Here is a 21,894-nt window from a genome sequence, read left to right as displayed (position 1 = left end):
GATTTTCCAGGTGTTGTGTGTCTCAGTTCCCCTGGCTAGGAAAACGGATCCCCTTCCCCCTTGCGCTTCCAGGTGAGGCGATGCCTCGCCCTGCTTCAGCTCTCGCTGGTCAGGCTGCAGCAGCTGACCAGCACCGATTGTCCGGCACTCCCTAGTGAGATGACCCCAGTACCTCAGTTGAAAATGCAGAAATCACCGGTCTTCTGTGTCGCTCGTGCTGGGAGTTGGAGACTGGAGCTGTTCCTATTCGGCCATCTTGCTCTGCCCCGAACTGCTTTTTTAATACTTTAAAATTTTTAATTATGTAAGTGTATTACTGAGTTAAAAGTAAATTTTAAACTGAAAGAGATTGAGGTAATCTTACAGTAATGGCATAAAAATCTAACAATCATATATGTATTCACCCATTAGTAACTGATAATGATATTTGAGATGTGTTCAGTTCACATGGTGCAGGGATTTTTTTTGTAATTCTCCATTTTACCTGTTATTCTCATATTTTTATTGTAAAGTATATATACAGATGGTTTTCTCTAAGTAGGGAAATACTGGTGATTTTTAATTTTTTTTCTTCTCCTTTATTTCCCTAATTTTCTGCAATGAACACAAATTGGCTTCTGTGCATCACACAGATCCGGGGAATATCATCCAGTGCAACAACCCTGATGTTAACATGTATTATATTTATAATCAGAAAATAAAATTGTTTTAAAATCTTTTACAGATCACTTTGTTGTTTTTAAATGTAATTAAACTGTAGTTCTGCATTTCTAATTGTTGTGGACTGTGATAAGTACTAACAGATCAGGAAGCCAGTTTTATAAGTAAATACAACACACTGAATTAATCATTTTGTCAAACGATATTACTGTTTTAACTTTTCCCCAAACTATTTCCATACTTGATTTTTTTCTCCCTGGCCTTGGTGTTCTCTGACAGCCTTTATAATTTACCATTAACACCTAGTAGGCTAACAAAAGATGCATAGTACACAGCAGTTGATACCTTTCCTAGTTAACTCCTACTAATTAGAGATCCTCAATACTTAAGAAGTACCAGTACAAACAAATCAATTCTAACAATTCTAGATTAAGTATTGGTTGATAACACGCAAAAGACTTTGTTCCCAATTTTTTTTCTGAAGCAAGAAGTTTGAGTCTTTCTCAGTACTGTGTTTGGGTTTTGTTTAATTAATTTATGTGGCTCTTCATTACTTCTAGGTAAATCTTACAAACCATTGTGGTTTTATGGGAGGACTACAAAAAAACAAAAGCACTGGATTGACCACTCCATATTTTGCTACCTCTACAGTAGAAGTAATATTTCACGTGTCAACAAGGATGCCTTCTGATTCTGATGATTCTTTGACCAAAAAAGTAAGTGCTGAGAAGTGCTTTCAAATTAAAATGCTCATAATTGAGGCAGTTAATACCTAAAATACGTAAGTAAGAAATTGAGATCAAGCACTGTTTCTGGTTATAGTACACCACTCCACCCAGTGCTGTCTTGAAAATAGATTGGCTGTATAGCAAACTATGTTTTCTTCATGGAACAATGATATGGTTAAAGGTTGCAGTCTTTTTTAAAACTTTATTGTGTGTATTTAGGGTTTACAACATGATGTTGTGGAATACATATAGATAATAAAATGGTTACTATATTGAAGCAAATTAGCATATCTATCAGCTCACCTAGCTTTTTTGTGTGTGTGTATGACAAGAACAGCTAAAATCTACTTATTTAGCAAAATCCCAAATACCGTACAATTTTTATTGTGCATTAAATCCCTAGAGTTGTTCAACTTACATATTGACTACTTTGTATCCTTTGAGCTCCGTGTCCCCATTTCATACCCCTCTCCACCCCTGGTAACCAGTCTTATTCTCTATCTCTGTATGTTTTCTCCTTATTTTTTTTAGATTCCACATATAAGTGATATCATGCAATATTTTTTCTTTCTGTGTGTGGCCTATTTCACTTAGGACACATAATGCCCTCCAAGTCCATTCATGTGTAGGAAGTTGCAGAATCTCCTTTTTTAAGGTTGAATAATATTCCATTGTATGCATAATACCACATATCAGTTTGTACATTGATGGACAGTTTTGCATATCTTGGTTATTGTGAATAATACTGCAGTGAACATAGGAATGCAGATATCCTGAGGAGGTAGTGATTTAGTCTCCTTTGAGTATATGCCCAGAAAAAGGTTTGCTAGGTAATATGGTAGTTCTATGTTTAATTTCTTTAAGAACCTCCTTTTTTTTCATAATTGCTGTACAGTCTACATTTCTACCAACAGTGTGCTAGTGTTCCCCTTTCTCCACATCTTTACCAATGTTTGTTATCTCTTACCTTTTTGGCAGTAGCATTCTAATGAGTATAATGTGATATCTCATAGTGGTTTTAATTTGCATTTCTGTGATGATTAATGTGATTGCTGAGCCTTTTCATATACCAGTTCACCATTTTTATGTCATCTTTGAATAACTGTCTGTTTAGGTCCTTAGCCCAGTTTTGAATCAGGTTATTTATTTTTCTGCTATTGACTTATAAGACCCTTATAAATTTTAGATATTAATCCCTTAATAGATAAGCAGTTTGCAAATGTTTTCCCTCTGTAGGGTGCCTTTTCATTTTGTTGACTGTTACCTTTGTTCTGCAGAAGCTTTTTAGTTTTATGTAGTACCATTTATTTATTTTTGCATTTGTAGCCTGAGCTTTTGATGTGATGTCCAAAAAAATCATTGCCAAGGCCAGTATCAAGGAGCTTTTCTTCTATATCCTCTTCTAGGTTTCATGTTCTTATATTTTGGTCTTTTCTCCATTTTAAGTTGATTTTTGTATATGGTGTAAGATAAGGATCCAGTTTTATTCTTTTCCATGTGGAAATGCCATTTTCCCAAGACCCTGTTGAAGAGACTATCCTTTCCCTGTTGATCTTCTTGGTGCCCTTGTGAAAAATTAGTTTACTGTATGCGTTTGAATTTATTTCTGGGATCTCTGTTTTGTTCCACTGGCATATGCTTCTGTTTTTATGCCAGTACCATACCATTCTGATGACTGTAGCTTTGTAATATAATATAATATAATATAATATAATATAATATAATGTAATATTTCTTTCTTTTTAGACAGGGTCTCACTCTTTCACCCAGGCTGGTATGCAGTGGTGCCCAATCACAGTTCACTGTAGCTTCAACTTCTGGGCTCAAGTGATTCTCCCTCAGCTTCCTGAGTAGCTGTAACTATAGGCACTCGCCACCGTGCTGGCTCATTTATGTATTTTTGGAAGAGATGGGGTTTTGCCATGTTTCCCAGGCTGGTCTCCAACTTTTGGGCTCAAGCAATCCCTCTTCGGCCTCCAAAAGTGCTGGGATTATAGGCGTAAGCCACTGTGCCCAGCCTGTAATATAATTTTAAATCAGGGAATATGATGCCCCTTTGTGGTTTTTTTCTCAGTTTAGCTTTGGCTATTTGAGGTTTTTTTGTGTGGTTCCATACGAATTTTAGAATTGATTTTTCTATTTCTGTGAAAATGCCATTGGAGTTTTATGGGGATTCCATTAAATTTGTATATTTCTTTGGGTAGTTTGAACATTTTAACAATATTAGTTATTTCAATCCAAGATATCTTTCCATTTCATTGTGTTTCACATTTCTATCATCAATGTTTTATAGTTTTCAGAGTATAAATCTTTCACCTCCTTGGTTAATTTATTTCTGAGTATTTTTATAGTATCATAAATTGTTTTCTTGATTTTTCAGCTAAGTCATTTCTTGATTTTCAGCTAAGTCATAATTTGTATATAGAATTGCTAGCAATTTTTGTATGTTGATTTTGTATCCTGCACCATTACTGAATTCATATCTTAGTTGTAACACTGTTTTCATGGAATCTCTGAGGCTTTCTGCTAGCAATTTTTGTATGTTGATTTTGTATCCTGCACCGTTACTGAATTCATGTTAGTTGTAACACTGTTTTCATGGAATCTCTGAGGCTTTCTACATAGCGGATCATGTCATCTGCAAATAAAGATAATTTCACTTTTTCTGTTCTGATTTGGATGCCTTAGATTTCTTTTTCTTGTCTGATTGTTCTTGCTAGTACTTCCAGTACTATCTTGAATAGATACAGCAAAAGTGGGCATCCTTGCCCTGTATCAGATGTTAAAAGAAAAGTCTTCAGTTTTTCCTCATTGCTTATAATGTTAGTGAAGGGTTTTTCATAAGTTACCTTTACTGTGTTGAAGAACTTTCCTTCTATACCTAAACTGTCAAGAGTTTTACTCAATAAATGATGTTGGACTTAGTTGAATGCTTTTTCTACATCAATTGAGATGATCACATGATCGCATAGTTTTTTTTCCGTTAATGTGATGTATCACATCGATTGATTTGTGTGCATTAAATCAGCTTTGCATGCTAAGGATAAATCCCACTTCGTCTTGATGTATAATCTTTTTGATATGTTGTTGGATTGGTTCAGTTTGCTAATATTTTATTGAGGATTTTTGCATCAGTGTTCATCAGAGAAATTGACCTGTAGTTTTGTTTCCTTCTGGTATCGTTGTCTAGCTTAGGGATTGAGGGGATGCTGGCTTTATAAAATGTGTTTGGAAGTATTCCCCCTCACTCTATTTTTTGTAAGAGTTTAAATATTGGTAATACTTCTTTGACCGTTTGGTTGAATTCAGCTGTGAAACTGTCTAGTTCTGGACTTTTTGTTGAAGGTTTCTAATTAATTCTTCAATCTCTTTGTTATTGGTCTGTTCAGACTTTCTGTTTCTTCCTGATTCAATTTTGGTAAGCTGTTTTATTCTAGAAACTTATCCATTTCCTCTAGTTTATCCAATTTGTTGGCATACAGTTGTTCATAATAGTCCTTTATGATCCTTCTTATTTCTGAAGTGTCTGTTGTAATGTCTTCACTTTCATTTCTGATTGGTTACAGTCTTAACAAAGGATTTACCTTCAAGAAAATAGGGATATATTAGTCTGTTTTCACACTGCTATAAAGATACTACCTGAGACTGGGTGATTTTTAAACAAAAGAGGTGTAATTGACTCACAGTTCCATAAGGTTAGAGAGGACTCAGGAAACTTAAAATAGTGGCAAAGGCAAAGGGGAAGCAAGGAACATCTTACATGGCTACAGGCAAGAGAGCGAACAAAGGGGAAGTGCCACTTTAAAACCATCAGCTCTCGTGAGAACTCATTCTCTATCACAAGAACAGCACAGGTGAAACCTTCCGCATAATCCAGTCACCTCCCATCAGGTTCCTCCCTTGACACATGTGGATTACAATTTGAGATGAGATTTAGTTGGGGACACAGAGCCACACCGTATCAAGGGATATAACAAACTGAAAGATTTCTGTGTTTGTTTACATTGGTAAAATTATATTTCAAGGCCCTTAGTACATGGACTCAGATAGAATGTTTATATTGATTGAGGGAGAAGAAAAAATAAAATAGAAATTATTCCAGGCCAGGTGTGGTGGCTTATGCCTGTAATCCCAGCAATTTGGGAGACCAAGGTGGAAGGATTGCTTTAGCCCAAGAGTTTGAGACCAGCCTGAGTAACATAGCAAGACCCCCTACCAAAAATTTAAAAATTAGCCAGGCATGGTGGCATGTGCTTATAGTCCCAATTACTCAGGAGGCTACTGTGGGAGGATTGCTTGAGCCTGGGATGTCCAGGCTACAGTGAGCTGTGATCACACCACTACACTCCAACTTGAGTGACAAAGTGAGACCCTGTCTCAGAAAAACATACATACATACATACATACATACATAGCACTTAAAATATAACATGCTGTATCCCATACATTCGGGCTAAAACTAATGTAGCAAATAAGTGGTATTTAATTGAAATAAATCTTGCTACCTTAGAATCTGTAAGGGATATCGTAGAATGATATTCATGGTCCACAACTTAAAATTTACACCACCATTTTGCTGTAGCTCACACAGCCATTGAAAAGTCATTGTAGCTACAGAGATAACCTCAGAGTACAGTTGTATGTATTCAACTCATATTTGGTTTTGTGAGAAATGTTTTTAAAAGTAAAACTTTACCCAACATTTCTCCTTTACCTCTTCCTTCTCCTCCTCTTTCTTCTCAGTTTGTTTGTTTTTGCCCCAGGGTTTTACTGAAAATCCTGTCCTCAGTTTATCTAAAACTATTACTAAATGTAACCAACTGAATATGATCAGCCATTTCACTTGATACTCTGTTGTCTGATATCAAAGCTCTTCGTACTTCACTAATAAGCTTTGAAACAGGGTTATTAACACACTGTTTTTGAAAGGAAGTTTAGGACTCTTTACAAATCTTTTATAAGATTTGATTGACTACTGTATTGGTCTGTTTTCACATTGCTATAAAGAATACTGATACTGGGTAATTTATAAAGAAAAGAGGTTTAATTGACTCACAGTTCCATATGACTGGGGAGGGCTCGGGAGACTTACAATCATGGTAGAAGGGGAAACAGGCACATCTTATGTGGCAGCAGGCAATAGAGAGTGTGAGCATGTGAAGGAGTAACTGTCAAACACTTATAAAACCATCAGCTCTCATGAGAACTCACTACCACTAGAACAGCATAGGGGAAACTGCCACCATGATCCAATCACCACCCACCAGGTTCCTCTCTCAATACCCAGTGATTACAATTCAAGATGAGGTTTGGTTGGGGACACAAAGGCAAACTGTATCAACTACCTTTTATGCCTTTTGTTTAGATTTTAGAGTATTGTTAGAAATTGCCTAATAAATGGATAATAGCTAGGAAAACTAATATATGAGCACTATTTAGATTGCAATGAGTGGTGGGGTAGAGGTAATTAATAAGTCTAGGAAAGCATATTCAGTAAAAAGTTTGCTACAGAATTTCTTGGCATATGCTTTTTAGAAGTACGAGATAAGACATCAATACTGATAATGGTATATGATGTTAAATAGGATTGGAATAAAGTGAAGGTTTGTTAAAACTTCACGTAAACCATTTTTTCCAGGAATTCATCCTAAATCTCTTTGAAAATAAATCATACCCAAAGTAGACACAATTGTAAGTATAGCGTGAAAAGATAAATAAGCCAGGCACAGTGGCTGACACTTGTAATCCCAGTACTTTGGGAGGCTAAGGTGGGAGGATTGCTCAAGCCCAAAGTTCGAGGCCAGCCTAGTTAACATAATGACACCCTGTCCTTACAAAAAACATTAGCCAGGCATGGTGGTGCATGCTTGTAGTCCCAGCTATTTGGAGGCTGAGGTAGAAAGATTGCTTGAGTCCAGGAACTTGAGGCTGCAATGAGCCAAGATTGCACCACTGCACTCCAGCCTCAGTGACAGAGTAAAACACTGTCTCAAAAATAACTAACTAACTAACTAAATAAATTTAATCATGGCTTCGTGGACATAACTTTTAAACCCCAATGCAGACTGTAAAATTAATAATATATTACTATTCTACTGTCCTACAGTAGTGACTGTCTTAAGTATATTTCTCATATATTTATTTTTTAAACATTTATTTTTTTAATTGATCAATTGAAATTGTATGTATTTATGGTATACAACACATTTTGATATATGTAAACATTGTGGAATAGCTAAATCAAGCTAATTAAAATATGCATTACTTCACATACCAGTTTTTCATGCTGAGAACACTTAAAATCTATTCTCTTAGTAATTTTCAAGTGTACAGCATGTTGTTCTTAACTATAGTCATTATGTTGTGCAATAGCTCTCTTTAACCCATTCCTCCTAACTGAAATTTTGTGTCCCCTGACCAGCTTCTCTCCAATTTCAAACTCTTCCTCATAAGCACTGACTCTCTCCATTTAAGGAAAATGACATATAATGAAACCAATTGTATTTTATCGTCAACCTTATAATGAAACTATGAAGGATATGACATTATTTGAAGGCCTGCTATATGTTGTTTTGCTTAAAGTCGCAGTTTCCAAAAACCTATTGATGACATTGTGAGGACTTACTGTACTCCATCTTTCTATGAGTTCAGCTTTTTTAGATTCCACTTAAAAGTGAGATCATGCATTGTCTTTTTGTGCCTGGCTTAATGTACCTAACATAATGTCCTCCAGGTTAATCCGTGTTTTTGTAAATGACAGAATTTCCTTCATTTGTAGGGTTGAATAGTGTTCTATTTTGCATCTGTACCACATTTTCTTTATCCATTCATCAAATTGTGGACTCTTAGATTGATTCCATATCCTGGTTATTGTGAATAAGGCTGCACTGAACGTGAGCATGCAGATAATCTCTTTGACACACTGATGTCATTTTCTCTGGATATATACCCAGTAGTGGGATTGCTGGATCATAATGATAGTTCTAATTTTTAATTTTTTGAAGAACCCCTGTACTGTTTTCCATAATGCCTGTACTAATTTAAATTCCCACCACCTATGTACCAAAGTCCCCTTTTTTCCACATCCTTGCCATTACATTTTGTCTTTTTGATAATAGTCATTCTAATAGGCTATCTCATCATGGTTTTAATTTGTAAAAATTAATAGTATCTTAGATTGAAAACCTAAGAGTGGAACAAACTAGATTATTTTCTATTAAAATGCCTTTTTTATTAAAGAAAATTATGTCACGATATTTTTACTTCACTGTATTAAACTTGGTAATTATATGGCACTTGATACTTTACTCCTGTGACCTTTGTAGAAATGTCAAATAAGATGCCTGTTTCCCTCAAAATAGTCACAAGGGTCCTTAATTACTTTAAAAGAAGCATCTGAAATGGATGTTTAATAATCCTTTATCATAGCAAATAAGACAAATTTTAGGCATGATAGCACCATTTAAGAGTTGTTGACTGGGCACGATGGCTCATGCCTGTAATCCCAGCACTTTGAGAGGCCGAGGCAGGCAGAACATGAGGTCAAGAGATTGATGGATCATGAGGTCAAGAGATTGAGAGTATCCTGGCCAACATGGTGAAACCCTGTCTTTACTAAAAATACAAAAAACCAGCTGGGCATGGTGGTGCACGCCTGTAGTCCCAGCTACTCGGGAGGCTGAGGCAGGAGAATTGCTTGAACCCAGAAGGCGGAGGTTGCAGTAAGCCGAGATCACGCCACTGCACTCCAGCCCTGGTGACAGAGCGAGACTCCATCTCAAAAAAATAAAATAAAAGAGTTGCTAAATGATTGAGTTTTATTTTTTTATTTATTTATTTTTAATTATACTTTAAGTTCTAGGGTACATGTGCACAATGCGCAGCTTTGTTACGTATATATACATGTGCCATGTTGGTGTGCTGTACCCATTAACTCATCATTTACATTAGGTATATCTCCTAATGCTCCCCACTCCCCCTACCCCACAACAGGCCCCAGTGTGTAATGTTCCCCACCCTGTGTCCAAGTGTTCTCATTGTTCAGTTCTCACCTATGAGTGAGAACATGCAGTGTTTGGTTTTCTGTCCTTGCAATAGTTTGCTCAGAATGATGGTTTCCAGCTTCATCCATCTCCCTACAAAGGACATGAACTCATCCTTTTTTATGGCTGCATAGTATTCCATGGTGTATATGTGCCACATTTTCTTAATCAAGTCTATCATTGATGGACATTTGGGTTGGTTCCAAGTCTTTGCTATTGTGAATAGTGCCACAATAAACATTAAGTGTGCATGTGTCTTTATAGCAGCATGATTTATACTCCTTTGGGTATATACCCACTAATGGGATGGCTTGGTCAAATGGTATTTCTAGTCCTAGATTCTTGAGGAATCGCCACGCTGTCTTCCACAATGGTTGAACTAGTTTACTACCATCAGAGAATACTATAAACACCTCTACGCAAATAAACTAGAAAATCTAGAAGAAATGAATAAATTCCTGGACACATACACCCTCCCAAGACTAAACCAGGAAGAAGTTGAATCCCTGAATAGACCAGTAACAGGCTCTGAAGTTGAGGCAATAATTAATAGCCTACCAACCAAAAAAAGTCCAGGACAAGATGGATTCACAGCCAAATTCTACCAGAGGTACAAAGAGGAGCTGGTACCATTCCTTCTGAAACTATTCCTATCAATAGAAAAAGAGGGACTCCTCCCTAACTCATTTTATGAGGCCAGCATCATCCTGATACCAAAGCCTGGCAGAGACACAACAAAAAAAGAGAATTTTAGACCAATATCCCTGATGAACATCCATGTGAAAATCCTCAATAAAATACTGGCAAACCAAATCCAGCAGCAAATCAAAAAACTTATCCACCACGATCAAGACGGCTTCATCTCTGGGATGCAAGGCTGGTTCGATATACGCAAAACAATAAACGTAATCCATCACATAAACAGAACCAATGACAAAAACCACCTGATTATCTCAATAGATGCAGAAAAGGCCTTCAACAAAATTCAACAGCCCTTCATGCTAAAAACTCTCAATCAACTACGTACTGATGGAACATATCTCAAAATAACAAGAGCTATTTACAACAAACCCACAGCCAATACCATACTGAATGGGCAAAAACTGGAAGCATTTCCATTGAAAACTGGTACAAGACAGGGATGCCCTCTCTCACCACTCCTATTCAACATAGTGTTGGAAGTTCTGGCCAGGGCAGTCAGGCAAGAGAAAGAAATAAAAGGTATTCAATTAGGAAAAGAAGAAGTCATATTGTTCCTGTTTGCAAATGACATGATTGTATATTCAGAAAACCCCATCATCTCAGCCCAAAATCTCTTTAAGCTGACAAGCAACTCCAGCAAAGTCTCAGGATACAACATCAATGTGCAAAAATCACAAGCATTCCTATACATCATTAACAGACAAACAAGATAGTCAAATCTTGAGTGAACTCCCATTCACAATTGCTACAAAGAGAATAAAATACCTAGGAATCCAACTTACAATGGATGTGAAGGCCCTTTTCAAGGAGAACCACAAACCACTGCTTGATGAAATAAAAGAGGACATGAACAAATGTAAGAACATTCCAAGCTCATGGATTGGAAGAATCAATATCATGAAAATGGCCATACTACCCAAGGTAATTTATAGATTCAATGCCATCCCCATCAACCTACCAATGACTTTCTTCACAGAATTGGAAAAAACTATTTTAAAGTTCATATGGAACCCAAAAAGAGCCCGCATTGCCAAGACAATCCTAAGCCAAAAGAACAAAGCTGGAGGCATCACGCTACCTGACTTCAAACTATGCTACAAGGCTACAGTAACCAAAACAGCATGGTACTGGTACCAAAACAGAGTTATAGACCAATGGAACAGAACAGAAATAATACCACACATCTACAATCATCTGATCTTTGACAAACCTGACAGAAACAAGAAATGGGGAAAGGATTCCCTATTTAATAAATGGTGCTGGGAAAACTGGCTAGCCATATGTAGAAAGCTGAAACTAGATCCCTTCCTTATACCTTATACAAAAAAAGTGATTGAGTTTTAAGTAAAGTTGCACTCTGAAATGGTGAAACTTTTATGCACTAGATTTATTAGAGAATAACTTCATTTTAACTATTTTTAAAATCATTTTTAACTAATTGATTGGCTTTAAGTACTCTCACAGTGTTTTGCAACCATCATCACTGTCTCTTTCCAGAACTTTTGCATTTTCATTTGGTTCAAAATGTTTCTTACTTTCTCTTGAGATATCTTCTTTGACCCATGTGTTTTTAAGAAGTATGTTGTTTAATCTCCAGGTATTTTGGGGTTTTCTAACTATCTTTCTGTTACTGATTTCTAATTTAATTCCATTGTTTGAGAGCAGACATTTTATGATTTCTATTCTTTTGAATTTCCGAAGGTGTGTTTGATGGTCCAAAATGCGGTCTATCTTGGTGAATGTTCCATGTGAGTTTGAAGTTCTGTCAGTTTTTGCTTGATGCATTTTGATGCTTTGTTAGGCACCTAAATGTACGGATCGCTATGTCATCTTGTAGGATTGACTCCTTTATTATATGAGGCTCCTCTTTATCCCTGATAACTTTCTTGCTCTGAAGTCTGTTCTGTCTGAAATTATTATAGCTATTCCTGCTTTCTTTTGATTAGTGTTAGCATGGTATATCTTTTTACTTTTAGTCTATATTTGTCTTTAGAGTGGCTTTCTTGTAAACAATATGTTTTTAGCTCCACTCTGACCGTATCTTTTAATTGGTATAACATTGATTTTTGAAGTGATTATTAATATAGTTGAATTAATACCTACTATATTCTTTACTGTTTTCTATTTCTGTCTACTGTATTCTGTTTTCTATTGTTGCCCTTGTTCTTTGTTCCAATTTTTGTCTTTTATACTTTTTCTGCCTTTTCTTGTTTTAATTGAGCATTTTATATGATTCCATTCTCTCTCCTTTCTTAACATATCAGTTATGATTCTTTTTTAACTTTTTAGTGATTGCTATAGAGTTTACACTATACATTTGTAGTTAATCTAAGTTACAAGTCTGCTTTCAAATTACACTATACCAGCTGGGTGCAGTGGCTAACATCTGTAATCCCAGCACTTTGGGAAGCAGAGGCTGGCAGATCTGTTGAACCCAGAAGTTCAAGACCAGCCCGGGCAACATGGTGAAATCTTGTTTCTACAAGAAACACAGAAGTTAGCCAGGCATGCTGGTGCATCCCCATGGTCCCAGCGACTTGGGAGGCTGAGGTGAGAGGATCACCTGAGCTTGGGGAGGTTGAGGCTGCAGTGGGCCATGATTGTGCCACTGCACTCCAGCTTGGGTGACAAAGTGAGACCCTGTCTCAAAAAAAAATTATACTGTACTGCTTATATTATATTGTACTGCTTGCGATAGCACAATATTCCTAATCCCTCCTTCCCATCCCTTGTATCATTGCTGTCATTCATTTCACTTATTTTAGGTATATATAAGCCTATATATATAAATATGAGCACATATATTCAAATACATTGCTGTTATTATTAAACTATATTCTGTTAAACCAATTACAACTAAGAAAAAAGTTTTCATTTACCCTCAGTTATTCATTCTGTCATGCTCTTCCTTTCATGATGTAGATCCAAGTTTCTGACATATATGTTTTTCTTCTCTCTGAAGAACTTGTTTTAACATTTCTTGAAAGGTAGGTCTGCAGGCTGCAAATTCCTTCAATTTTTGTTTGCCTGAGAAAGTCTATTTCTTTTTCACTTTTGAAGGATAATTTCACAGGGTACAGAATTCTAGGTGTGTGGTATTTTTTTTCTCTCTCAATACTTTAAATATTTCACTCAACTCTCTTCTTGCTTATGTAATTTCTGAGACATCAGAAGTAATTTTTGTCTTTGCTGCTCTGTAGGTACGATTTTTTTTCCTTGGGCTTCTTTGAATAATTTGTTCTTTCTCCTTGATTTTCTGAGTTTAAATATGATGCACCTAGGCATAGTTTTTTGACATTTACCCTGCTTGGTGTTCACTGAGCTTCCTGGATCTGGGTTTATGACTGACATTAAGTTGGGGAAATTCTCAGTTATTATTGCTTCAAATACTGCTTCTGTTCCTTTTTCTCTTTCTTCTTCTTTTGGTATTCCCATTACATGTATTTACATCTTTCGTGGTCGTCCCACAGTTTTTGTATATTCTTTTGAATATAAGTCTTTTTTTCTCTTTGCTTTTCTGTTTTGGAGGTTGCTATTGAGATATCTTGAAACTCAGAGATTCTTTCTTCAGCTGTGTCTTGTCTGTGAATGAGCCTATCAAAGACATTTTAAAATTTCTGTTCCAGTGCTTTTTTTTACTCTAGCATTTTTTCTTTAATTTTTTTCCCTGAAATTTCCGTCTCTCTACATACCTTGTCCATTTGTTCTTACATGTTGTCTACTTTTTCCATTAGAGCCCCATAGCTTATTAACCATGGTTGTTTTAAACTTAGCATGTTTTCAAGATTCATTCATGTTGTAGCATACATCAGAACATCATTCCTTTTTAAAGCTGATTAAAAATCTGTTGCAAGTATATGCCTCAATTTGTTTACCCATTCATCTGTGGCTGGAATTGGGTTGTTTCCACCTTTTGGTTCTTGTAAACAATGTTGCAGTGAACATTGGCATACAAATATCTATTTGAATCCCTGTTTTCAATTTGGCTATATAGCTAGGAGTGGAATCGCTGTGGTCATAGAGTAATTGTATGTTTAGCTTTCTGAGAAGTCAGGATGTTTTCTTTAGCAACCACATCAATTTATATTTCCACCAGCAATGCCTAAGTGTTGCAGTTTTTCCACATCTTTGCTAACACTTGTTATTTTCTGTTTTAAAAAAATAATTATAGCCATAGTAGTAGGTGTGAAATGATATTTTGTTGTGGTTTTGACTTGTATTTTCCTTCTAATGATATTGAACATCTTTTCATGTGCCTATTGCCCATTTGTATATACTCTTTGGAGAAATGTCTTATTTTCTCTAGTAGTAATTTAAATCGATTTAAGTAATATTTACTTTGTCAGTGTCAAACTAGATTAAAGCAATGCTTAAGCTCTATATGTATGAAAAATGTGGTCATATACCTCCTGACACTGCCATTCTCCAAGAAACAATAGCAACTTTTAAGTCCAACAGAAAGGGAATTTTTATTTGATCTCATAATTCAGTGTAATTAGCCTAAACCTTCTTTTCATAGAAATTGTTTAAAACCTTATAAACATTGATTTCTCTGTATGCTGATGTTTCCCATTTCCCTATACTTAATGACTCTTGCCTTAATCTGTTCCTCAGAGTTCTAGTATATGAGGTTTTTCTAAGTAGCAGGCTTATATTTTAGTTTTATTTTGGTATCACTTTATTTTTGATAGGTTAAATGTTTAAACTTAATCATAGAAGCCAGTTGTCTTATACCGGTTGTCCTTGATAAAAAATCACTTTCTGTATTGGTATTTTTTCTCCTGAATTTAATAAATTCCACATTAGTGGTAATAAGTTGAGGCCTAGAACATGTGTCCTATTATAAATGAACAATTGGATATCATTAGGTTGTCCCCCCTGTCCTTTGTACATATATCTTTAGGTGTGTTAATCCATTCAGTAGACACATTAATGAGCACTGGTTGAAGTATAATATTGGAGGAAGTAAGGCTTGTTGACCTCAGCAAGGAGTTTAATACCTCTAATTAAATTAGATAGTCGACAGTCAGTATAAAGAAATAGCCATGCCTCTGGCAAGCTAGAATTATTTATGACTCTGGTCCTTTGCTTTAAACTTGGTAGGATAAAATCATTTATATCTATTTTATAGAAACTAATTTTAGTTCTGACTTTTTATTTAAAGTATGTGATTTGTAAATTATTTTCAAACATTTTATTTTCTCAGAATGAGAAGTAAATATCCTTGGACCTATTTAAATGTAGCGTTTATATTTCTTGTGAAGAGAAGCTTTTTCAAGGCTCAAGACAGTAGCAGTAGAATATTTATAACATAGACTATACTTCTTGAGCAGATTAGCCAAACATTCAGTTTAGCTAAGTTTCTCTTAGAAATGTTGTACCACCATATAAAAATCCTGATATAACCCCAGTCCAAGCAATCTGTTCTATAAATTATCTCTACCTGAGGAAGATTGATGGAAAATGGTTAAAAATAATTTCCACTTAGCTGAGTGTATTCACCCCTAAAAATCAAAAGTGCTGCAAGCATTGGTGTAAAGTGTTCACAGGAGCCTCTCTCATTTCCTCTGTCTCCTTGTTCTAGCCACTTGCTGATACTCTGCTTCATAGGTAGCTGAATCATCCTTTTAGAAGTTTGATGAAGATCAAGTTGAGATAATTGTAACATACTTAGTTGAACTCTCTAGTCTATCTTTCATTTCCTGGACCCCCCAAAATAGGGGGAAAGAAGCACTTTATTTAAGTCCATTTCCTCTGAATTACTATTAGTGTAATGGAAAGTGTTTCATTTTCTGTCTTGAAGTTTAGTCACAATAGTTGTGCAAATAAATGAACCTTGTAGTGCTGCTTGGTCTGATTTTTTATTTTAAATCTGTTTTTCTTTATTTTGGACAGAAATATAAGATACTTTCCAAAGAACTATATACTAAATATAGTCTGGAAAATGAATTTGTTCAAAAAACAAATTTAAGGAATAATTTTTAAATTTTTTCATTATTTTAGTAAAAGTGAAGTTAGGATTATATTTAATAAATTGTGTGAAATTATACTCATTGTTTGAGTCCCAAATATAACAACCTTATAGAAGAAACTGCCCCTAACTCCAATTTTTGCATATATACTCCTGATGACAAGAATAGAGAATTGACAAAACAGAAAATATCAATGGTTCAGTCCAAGTTTATCTCACCACAGTAAATGTTATGTGGGTGAGATAGCAGAGGCCTCTCATTGTATAGGAAATAAAACTCTTTTTTTTTTTTTCTTTTTCCTTTTTTTTTTTTTTTTTCGACAGAGTCTCGCTCTGTCACCATGCTGGAATGCAATGGTGCAATCTCTGCTCACTACGACCTCCACCTCCTGGGTTCAAGTGATTCTTCTGACTCAGCCTCCCAAGTAGGTGGGACTACAGGCATGCACCACCACACCCAGCCAGTTCTGGTATTGTTAGTAGAGACAAGGTTTCACCATGTTGGCTAGGATGATCTCGATCTTTTGACCTCATGATCCGCCCACCTCAGCCTCCCAAAGTGCTGGGATTACAGGCGTGAGCCACCGCACCCGGCCAGGAATAAAACTCTTTAATTCCTCACTATGGTCCTACGTAATTTGGCCCCACCAGCCGCCTACCTCTAGATCTCATCTCCTGTCTTTTTCCTTTTCATTTACCATAATCTGGTCTCACTGACTGTCATTCTAACCTTCCAACATGTCAAACTCATTCACATCTTAAGGGCTCTGTACACTTACTACTGTCTCGGTTTGAAATGTTTTTTATCCACGTTATCAGACTTCCTCATTCTAATTGTTCTGTTCTTAAACTCATGTGACAGTTTCTTAGAAAGACCTTTTTAGACCATCCTAGCTAAATAAGCCCCCTTCTACTCAGGAACTTTATCACATTACCCTATATTATTTTCTTTATAGATTTATCACCGTGTAAGTTTATCTAGTTTATTTTTGTATATGCTTATCTGACTCCTCCCACTAGAATATCCAGGTCATGAGAACAAGGACTTTGTCTCTTTTGCTTACTGCTATATCTCCAGCACCTAGTACCAGGCCTATTGGCATTTAACAAATGTTTGTTCAGTGAATTACCACAGCTACCATAGCCACAAATCAAAAGATCTATAGACACCTTTGTCTTAGTGACACACTTATCAAAGTGACATATTTAAATAAATGCCATTAACTGCAGATAGTTCTGTTTTTATGCTATGTACTAGGTAATGATAGGAAAAAAATGCAACTTAAGTATCTTTTCAATAGTCACCAGTATTTATTGAATGCCCACTCTGCTTAGGCATAGTATTGGATGCTGTGCCTGTTGTTTTCAAGAAACTTTTCCCAATTGCTAAAAATGAATAATCTAAACAGCAAGTGAATGTAGGAAAATATGTATGACTGCTAGAAAGTATATTAAAGCATGTTTTCTCACATGATTGAGGGATATATCATAGAGTGTGTTTTACTGAGTGTGAGTGCCTGAAAGATGGGGGAAAGAATGGGGACTTGGGGCAGTAAGAATACTAAGTTAGTTTCTACATATATACCCCTATCTCCTGAAGTAACTGCCTAACCTAATTAACTTCTGTATATTCTTCAGCTTTTAGTTCAAGAGCTATTATAGATCCATGTCCTTTGTTATTTGTATTCAGAAAAGTATATTAATTTTTAGAGCATCATTTGTATTTTTAAATTATTTATTTATTTATTGTATTGTTATTTTACTCTGGCTCCTCCACTGTACACAGAGCTTCGAGAGCAGAGACCATGTCTGTTTTTACTCATTGTTGCATCTGCAAAAGCTAGCATTTGGTCAGCTCTCATTATTTGAATGAAAGAAGGTGGATATGAAGGAGGGAGGGAAGGAAGAGAGAAAAGACTTTTAAGACCTCATGAATTAGTATGTACGGTATATGGGATGAGTAGCATGTGATCTAGGACAGCAGTAGAGGAATAGGAAGGAAAGTACAAAAAAGGAATATAGTACTTTTTTTAAAAAATGAGCTCATTAGAGATGTAGTAAGGAAAATAGAGGGAATCAAAAAAGACTAAAAGAGTATCAGGTTTTAATCCTGAGTGATTATAATTAGTTGTTAGGTACTTTTAACACAAATGGAGAAGTCAGGAGGATAAGCTGATTTAGTGAGAGACATAATACAGTTCCTTTATAAGAATTCTAGTCTTCAGCCCCAGATAAATGATATTATATGGCACTGAGGAAATCTAGAATTGACTCTGGAATTCCTGTTGGTAATCATGGAGAATGAGTTCATTGCCATAAGGTGAATGTCTTAGTCCATTCAGGCTGAGATGACAAAAATACCATAGACTGAATAGCTTATAAACCACAGAAATTTATTTCTCACAGTTCTGGGGGCTGAGAAATCTAAGATCAAGATGCTCACAGATTCATTGTCTGGTGAGGGACCACTCCCTCGTTCACAGATGACCATCTTCTCATTGTAACCTTATATATAATAGCAGAAGAGTCAGGTAAGCTCTCTGGGGTCTTTTTTGTAAGGACACTAATCCGTTATAAAGGAGCCCTCATAACCTAATCACCTCCCAGAGTCCCCTACCTTCCACTACCATCGCATTGAGGGGTAAGGATTTCAGGATATGAATTTGGGGGGTGGACAGGATGCAAACATTCAGTCTGTAGCAATGGGTAAACATCTGATTTTCACAAAAGAACACGGAGCAGGCCATAGACTATAGAAATTAACCAACATTCATGAGCTTCATGTCAGTGCCTGGCAAAATAGGATTATTAAACAGATGGTTTGTGAGCACTTAGATAATGAAGTGTAGTGATCACTAGGAGCCACCATGAGTTCACCATAACAAATCACATCAAAATAACTTAATTTATTTTAATAGGATTACTAGATTAGGGAAAACCATAGATTGCAATAAAGCATTTAAGTTGCTTGTGGACAAGTTGAAGAAATGTGGTCTTCATAACAGTTTGGTAAGTATATTCATGAATGATTATATAATCATATTCATAGCACATAAATTAATTATTTAACAAGAAGCAATATAGGGAGGTGGTTACAGTATAGGTTCTGGAACCAGCCTGCCTGGGTTTGAATCCTGGCTCTGCCACTTACTGTTTGTGACCTTAGGCAAGTTACTTCATCCTTTTAAGCTTCAATTCCTCACCTGTAAAAATAGGGATAATAATGGTTATTACTACTTCTTAGTATTGTTGTGGAAATTTAATGAATTGTCACAAACAGTAAGGACTTAATAAATACCTTTAATAAATATAGGATGTGGATTTTTTTAACCAGGAGGAAAGCCTGTAATGACTTGCTATAAGGCTCTTAACCAAGCCTGTCCCATTTGACATTTTTGTCCAAAATGTAAATGAAGACACTGGAATTTGAACTTAAGGATAGCCCAAATCTGGCAGAGTGCCAGCACATGAATAGCAGAGTCAGGTTAACAATAGACCTTCATAGGCTTAAAGATAATCTGAACCTGGCGAGGGAAAATTACGAAATCCTCCTTTAGTTCTAGCAGTCAGTTGTACCTGCTTAAAAGAACTTCGTAAGAAAAAGACTTAGAAGCTTGAATTGACTACAAGTTCCATTTGAGCCATCACTTTTAAAATGAAGAAAGTAATTTATTGAACAGACCAAAGGAAGAAACAGCCCCATTGTGGGTTTACTGTATTGTCCAGAGCGTGTGTTGATACTGTATTCTATTCCATACACAAGTTTAATAGAAACATTAGTAAACTGAAACTGTAATCCAAGATAATGAATATGTTTGTTAAGAGGAGCTAAGAAGAACCCTTTTAACCTGGAAAAGGAAAGGTGAGATGTATATTAGACTGATCTTCAGATAACGGAAAAGATAATATATAGAATACAGATTGGATTTATTTGGTAAGACTCATTTTGGAAGAGCTAGCATCTGGAAGACAGTTTGACAATTTTTAGCTTAGTATTAACATGTTCTAATGATTGTAGCTCTTTAAAAATGAAATGGGGGCCAGGCGCGGTGGCTCACACCTGTAATCCCAGCACTTTGGGAGGCTGAGGCCAGTGGATCACCTGAGGTCAGGAGTTCAAGACCAGCCTGGCCAACATGGTGAAACCCCATCTCTACTAAAAATAAAAAATTAGCGGGGCATAGTGGTGGGTGCCTGTAATCCCAGCTACTTGGGAAGCTGAGGCAAGAGAACCTCTTGAACCCGGGAGGCAGAGGTTGCAGCGTGCCGAGATCGCACCATTGCACTCCAGCCTGGGCAACAAGAGTGAAACTCCGTCTCAAAATAAATAAATAAGAAATGGGTTGATTTGTGAATTCATAAAATCCCCAACCTTAGAAGTATTCAAGCAGAGGCAGGGTGTCTACTTATCAGGTATATGGTGGCACAAGCTTCTGTGTTGGGTGGGAAATTAGAACTTTAAGGTCTCTTCCAGTATTAACATTCTAGTGTATTTGAGGACTTCACTTGTACACATGTTGAATTTCATTTAGCTGCTTTGTCTTCTTCAATTAATAATAGTCATCTGTAGCCTATGTTATATACCTTGAGTTCCAAAATAACTTCAGTAGCAGTTGAAAGAAATTTAGAAGAGTAGTTTGGTTGCCAATCATTTTAACAGACCTATCCCATGTACAGAAGTCTTCTACTCTATTTCAGAAATGAATTAGCATCTGGGTCAATAAACATGTAGGTAGCAACTTCTTCGGTGGTTTTGGAGTATAGCAAAACCTACTGGTTATCCATAGGACACAATCTTTTTTTTTTCTTTCTTTGAGATGGAGTCTAACTGTGTCGCACAGGCTGGAGTGCAGTGGCATGAGCTCAGCTCTCTGCAACTTCTACCTCCCAGTTTCAAGGAATCCTCCCTCCTCAGCCTCCTGAGTAGCTGGGATTACAGGTGTGTGCCACCACACCTGTCTAATTTTTGTATTTTTAGTAGAGACGGGGTTTCACCATGTTGGCCAGGCTGGTCTCAAAACTCCTGACCTCAGGTGATTCGCCTGCCTCGGCCTCCTGGAGTGCTCAGATTGCAAGTGTGAGCCACCACACCCTGCCCCATAGGACACAATCTTGTAAGTCCATAGAGATAGAAATACATAAAATCAATATTAAATAATATATAAAGTATGTCAAACATACATATGCCTGAAATTTCTATTAATGCTTAATCATTAAAAATTGATTCTTTCAGTAGTCTTTCAAAAATTCCCAAGACACATAGCAATGATTAGCAATTTCTCAATTTGTATCTAATTACTATATAATAGATTTTAAAGATATAAAAACATGCCTCATTATAACAGCCTAAAATAATTACTTTTTTAGCATTTGAATGTAAATGATAAGGGATTTCATTAAGCTTTTCCCTTAAAATGTTTGAACGTATTTAGAATGACTTCGTTATGTACATGGTTCTATGCCAGAAATCTTCATTACAAGAGCTTGGCAAAAATATGTTGCTCTTTTCCATTAAACTTATTTAACAGACTTTTAATATCATACAGAAGATATTTGAACAAGCTTCAGTTATAAAATAAAAGTACACTTGCCCTTTTTTCTCGTTTCTTTAGATAAGTGGGCACTAGAAATTATAGATAGTTTTGGCAAGAGTTCAAGGGTTAATGTAGCAGATAAATAAAAGGAATTTTCTGTAAATTGAGACCTGCATTATTTCAGTTGTCTTGTCTTTCCTTACCTAACTCATTTAATTTTAAAAAGTAAATACCTAAATTCTTCCTGACAGTGTGCT

At 36.0% G+C, this 21,894-nt stretch overlaps 1 protein-coding gene across 1 annotated transcript in view; it reads left to right on the top strand.

Annotated features, from left to right (window-relative positions):
* The window catches only part of RALGAPA1 (Ral GTPase activating protein catalytic subunit alpha 1), a 301,694-nt gene that overhangs the window by 244,045 nt on the left and 35,755 nt on the right, over positions 1-21,894 (top strand). The window contains exon 38 of the mRNA XM_017858547.1: positions 1,221-1,376. Coding sequence (XP_017714036.1) covers positions 1,221-1,376 — 156 coding nt within the window. The remainder of the gene's footprint in view (positions 1-1,220; positions 1,377-21,894) is intronic.

The sequence above is a fragment of the Rhinopithecus bieti genome, unplaced genomic scaffold, assembly GCF_001698545.2.
Source record: "Rhinopithecus bieti isolate Rb0 unplaced genomic scaffold, ASM169854v2 scaffold_2435, whole genome shotgun sequence".
NCBI classification, from domain to species: domain Eukaryota; kingdom Metazoa; phylum Chordata; class Mammalia; order Primates; family Cercopithecidae; genus Rhinopithecus; species Rhinopithecus bieti.
Note: the sequence above shows the minus strand (reverse complement) of the source record. Positions and strands in the feature narration are given on the sequence as shown.